This window comes from Perca flavescens, chromosome 20 (genome assembly GCF_004354835.1).
Source record: "Perca flavescens isolate YP-PL-M2 chromosome 20, PFLA_1.0, whole genome shotgun sequence".
In the NCBI taxonomy this organism is placed as follows: domain Eukaryota; kingdom Metazoa; phylum Chordata; class Actinopteri; order Perciformes; family Percidae; genus Perca; species Perca flavescens.
This window is the reverse complement of record NC_041350.1, coordinates 1,376,847-1,381,846: the sequence shown is the minus strand read 5'-3', so window position 1 is coordinate 1,381,846 and position 5,000 is coordinate 1,376,847. Positions and strand designations below refer to the sequence as shown.

At 44.8% G+C, this 5,000-nt stretch overlaps 1 protein-coding gene across 2 annotated transcripts in view; it reads left to right on the top strand.

Annotated features, from left to right (window-relative positions):
• The window catches only part of tyro3 (TYRO3 protein tyrosine kinase), a 47,116-nt gene that overhangs the window by 6,425 nt on the left and 35,691 nt on the right, over positions 1-5,000 (top strand). For both annotated transcript variants that reach the window (XM_028565552.1, XM_028565551.1), the window contains exon 2: positions 3,944-4,124. In XM_028565552.1, the coding sequence (XP_028421353.1) occupies positions 3,944-4,124 (181 nt within the window). The remainder of the gene's footprint in view (positions 1-3,943; positions 4,125-5,000) is intronic.

Sequence of the window (5,000 nt, the reverse complement as noted above, 5' to 3'; positions counted from 1 at the left end):
TTGCCGGTATCAACCTTTGGATACGGCCCAACCCTACTGGACAGTCTTTGAATGGGAGTGGTTGAAGTGTGTGTCGGCTGCCTCGGGATGCAGAGTGTTAGGGGTAGGGTTGGGTATCGTTTGGTTTTTTTTCGATTCCGGTGCTAAATCGATACTTTTAAAACGGTGCCTAAATGGTGCCTGAACCGGTACTTTTCAATAAAGTTAAAAAAAAAAAAAGAAGAAGGGAAAAAAAGAAGGGTAATAAACAACAGTCAGTGACTTGTTTATTGCTAAGGCCATGGTCAAAATTAAAGATTTAATAATAACGTTATAACTATAACAATAACTTATTTCACCAGTAAATTGCTGTTGAACCCCAGATGGGAAAAGGGTATTTTACAATTACTGTGAATGCACCACAAGGCTACCTGTTTTAAGTGAATCTGTGTTGTTTAATTCCGACAACGGCAGCTGCGAGTGAACGCACCGTCTGTGTAGTTTAATTCCGACCATATGAACATACTGTATATCTATGAATTGTAGAAGTCCTCCACAGTGAAACACAGTCACACTTTACACTGTTTAACGTTAGCTGTTAGCATTTTAACCGTGATTAATCCAGCTGCTAGCTAAAGCTAGGCTAACGTTACATGCTGTCAGGTGTAGTGTAAAGTCAGGCACCGAAATGAGGCACCGAAACTTTCGTTCTTATTCGGTCTCGTTACTACCGTTTACGTCGGCACCGGTTCCCTATTGGCACCGAATTTCGGTACCCAACCCTAGTTAGGGGTGTTGATGGCAGGATGTAGAGTGTCGGGGGTGTTGATGGCAGGATGTAGAGTGTCGGGGGTGTTGATGGCAGGATGTAGAGTGTAGGGGGTGTTGATGGCAGGATGTAGAGTGTCGGGGGTGTTGATGGCAGGATGTAGAGTCTAGGGGGTGTTGATGGCAGGATGTAGAGTGTCGGGGGTGTTGATGGCAGGATGTAGAGTGTTGGGGGTGTTGATGGCAGGATGTAGAGTGTCGGGGGTGTTGATGGCAGGATGTAGAGTGTCGGGGGTGTTGATGGCAGGATGTAGAGTGTCGGGGGTGTTGATGGCAGGATGTAGAGTGTCGGGGTGTTGATGGCAGGATGTAGAGTGTCGGGGGTGTTGATGGCAGGATGTAGAGTGTCGGGGGTGTTGATGGCAGGATGTAGAGTTAGGCCTGTCGCGATAGTCAATAAATCGAGTTATCGCACGATAAAAAAAAATGAGCTCGATAATTTTTCCGGCCGCGATAATTTCCATTTGCATGTTTGTTTGTTTGTTTGTTTTCCTCGTCTCTCTCTACCAGAGAGACTGGAGGAACACTCTCGGTTCCTGAGCGTAACGAGGAGTGAACCCTCTTGTCAGTCTTTGTGTGGGCGGGACTCCAGGCCAAGAGAGAGAGACAGAAAAACGCTAGTTGAGAGCTGGAGCAGGGTTTCCCGCAGCACTTTGCAGTTAAGGCGCCGTCAAAAAAAAAAGTATATGAGCGATATCCACCGTGTTACTCGGCGTCCCGTTTTCTTCCTTTCATTCCAAACCACACAGCTGACAACCTGCAGGTGGAGGAGGTGGAGACGGGCTCGGACATACACGCCGCTGGACTCGTCAGTCTCGCAAGCGGTTTCGAGAAAGTTGCTGCATGTGTCCGACAATGCACAGTGTGTGTGTGTGTGTGTGTGCCTACAGTGTGTGTGTGTGTGTGTGTGTGTGTGTGTGTGTGTGTGTGTGTGTGTGTGTGTGTGTGTGTGTGTGTGTGTGTGTGTGTGTGTGTGTGTGTGTGTGTGTGTGTGTGTGTGTGTGTGTGTGTCCGCCCGAAGCTCCGACCTGAAGAGGAGCAGAAGCCGCACCTTCGCCAAAATGAAGACTGAAAAACAGAACTATTTTGGTACATTTACTGGCCACGTGGCATATAGCCATACAGATAGATTTAATTTATTAATTATATATTATTTAATATTTAGTGTTAAATAATTGTAAAATGTAGTACAGAGTCTGTAGTCTGAGAACTTACGTGTCACAAACGGCAATCCCACAACTGTACATCAGCGTGAAAGACGACATACTAAAGGAGATCAAAGACATATTGTGGATATTTAAAATGTCTTCCAGTTCCAGTGTTAAATATTCTTTAGAAATAAAAGTATATTGATCTTTGAAAAGGTGTACCTGCATTATTATGCCATTATCATTATATTAGATGCAAATGGTCTCTCGATGACAATATTATCGTTTATCGCAATAATTTCTGAGACAATTTATCGTCCAGCAAAATTTGTTATTGTGACAGGCCTATGTAGAGTGTCGGGGGTGTTGATGGCAGGATGTAGAGTGTCGGGGGTGTTGATGGCAGGATGTAGAGTGTCGGGGGTGTTGATGGCAGGATGTAGAGTGTCGGGGGTGTTGATGGCAGGATGTAGAGTGTTGGGGGTGTTGATGGCAGGATGTAGAGTGTTGGGGGTGTTGATGGCAGGATGAAAAAAGGGGAAAAAACATTTGAAAGAAGTAACAACATGAAAAAGTTGCGTGTGTGTGTCTCTGTGTGTGTGTGTGTGTGTGTGTGTGTGTGTGTGTGTGTGTGTGTGTGTGTGTCTCTCTGTGTGTGTGTGTGTGTCTCTGTGTGTGTGTGTGTCTCTGTGTGTGTGTGTGTGTGTGTGTCTCTGTGTCTCTGTGTGTGTGTGTGTGTGTGTCTCTGTGTGTGTGTGTGTGTGTGTGTGTGTGTGTGTGTGTGTGTGTGTGTGTGTGTGTGTGTGTGTGTGTGTGTGTGTGTGTGTGTGTGTGTGTGTGTGTGTGTGTGTGTGTGTGTGTGTGTGTGTGTGTGTGTGTGTGTGTGTGTGTGTGTGTGTCTCCCTGGCTGGCTCTGGGGGGAGAGTTTGTGGCGATCTGCAGAAGTGAACAACAACACTGACACAACACAATGAGTCGGTGAGATGCGTTCAGGGCCCTCAGGAGGTTTTTAAAGTGGGTTTAAATATGTGTTTTTCGTCACTATTTGAAGTTTTTGAAGAATGTTTTTTTTTTTTTTTTCAGCGATTTTATTTTTTTCAAATGCTATAAAATTAAATCAAACACCCAAATTCAAAGAAAGTAGTGAACTGATGATTTATTTGACATGTGAAGAGCTTCGTAGGGAACCATCCACGCTAGTTTCTTTGACAATTTGGTTGAAAGAAATCAAATTTCTGATACTGAAACCTTTTAAAAAGGGATTTTTAACAAAAGGGATAAATGACAGAGGTGCTGCAAGTGTGCCAAGAAAGACCAAAGAAAAGCACATAAACATCGTAAATAGACACATGCACACACACACACACACACACACAGAGACACACGTGCACACACAAGCGCACACACAGAGACACACACACACACACACACACACAGAGACACACGTGCACACACAAGCGCACACACAGAGAGACACACACACAGGCAGAGACACACGCACACACACACACACACACACAGTCACACACACACACACACAAGCGCACACACACATGCAGAGACACACGCACACACACAGACACACACACACACATGCAGACACACACACACACACACACACACACACACGGAGAGACACACAGGCAGAGGCACACAAACACGCAGAGACACACGCACACACACACACACACACACACACACAGTCACACACACACACACACAAGCGCACACGCACACACACACACACATGCAGAGACACACACACACACGCGCACACACACACACACACACACAGAGACACACACATGCAGAGACACACACGCACACACACAGGCAGAGACACACGCGCACACACACACACACACACACACACACACACACACACACACACACACACACCGACAGGTCAGTACGTTGTCTGTGCAGATGTCAGCTGAGGAACCAGGAAGTGTGTCTGACTCCTCTTCTCTTCTCGGTTCGTCCTGTAGGCGTGTTCACCAAGCATCCGACCAATCAGACGCTGTCTCAGGGGAACGCGGCGCGGCTGGGCTGTGCCGTGCAGGGCCTGCCGGAGCCCGACATCGTGTGGATGAAGGACGGAGAGAAGCTCTACAGCACGGACCAGATGTTCATCACTCTGGGAGAGCAGCACTGGGAGACCTACCACAGGTTCATACTCATACATCAGTCAATAATCTATCAATAATGTATCAGTCAATATTCTATCAATCAATCAATAATCTATCAGTCAATAATCTATCAGTATCATCACATTGGGAGACCTACCACAGGTTCATACTAATATATCAATCAATCAATTATCAGTCAATAATCTATCAATCAATAATCTATCAGTATCATCACTCTGGGAGAGCAGCACTGGGAGAACTACCACAGGTTCATACTCATATATCAATCAATAATCTATCAGTCAATAATCTATCAATCAATAATCTATCAATCAATAATCTATCAATCAATAATCGATCAGTATCATCACACTGGGAGACCTACCACAGGTTCATACAAATATATCAATCAATCAATAATCTATCAGTCAATAATCAATCAATCAATAATCTATCGGAAATGTACCACAAGTTAATACTCATATATCAGTCAATCTAATCAATCAATCAATAATCGATCAGTATCATTACACTGGGAGACCTACCACAGGTTCATCATCATCTATCAGTCAATCATCTATCAATATCATGTGTGTAAAATGTACGGGGGAAATTGAAACACATTCTTGACTAGGGTTGGGTACCGAAACTCGGTGCCAATAGGGAACCGGTGCCGACGTAAACGGTAGTAACGAGACCGAATAAGAACGAAAGTTTCGGTGCCTCATTTCGGTGCCTGACTTTACACTACACCTGACAGCATGTAACGTTAGCCTAGCTTTAGCTAGCAGCTGGATTAATCACGGTTAAAATGCTAACAGCTAACGTTAAACAGTGTAAAGTGTGACTGTGTTTCACTGTGGAGGACTTCTACAATTCATAGATATACAGGATGTTCATATGGTCGGAATTAAAC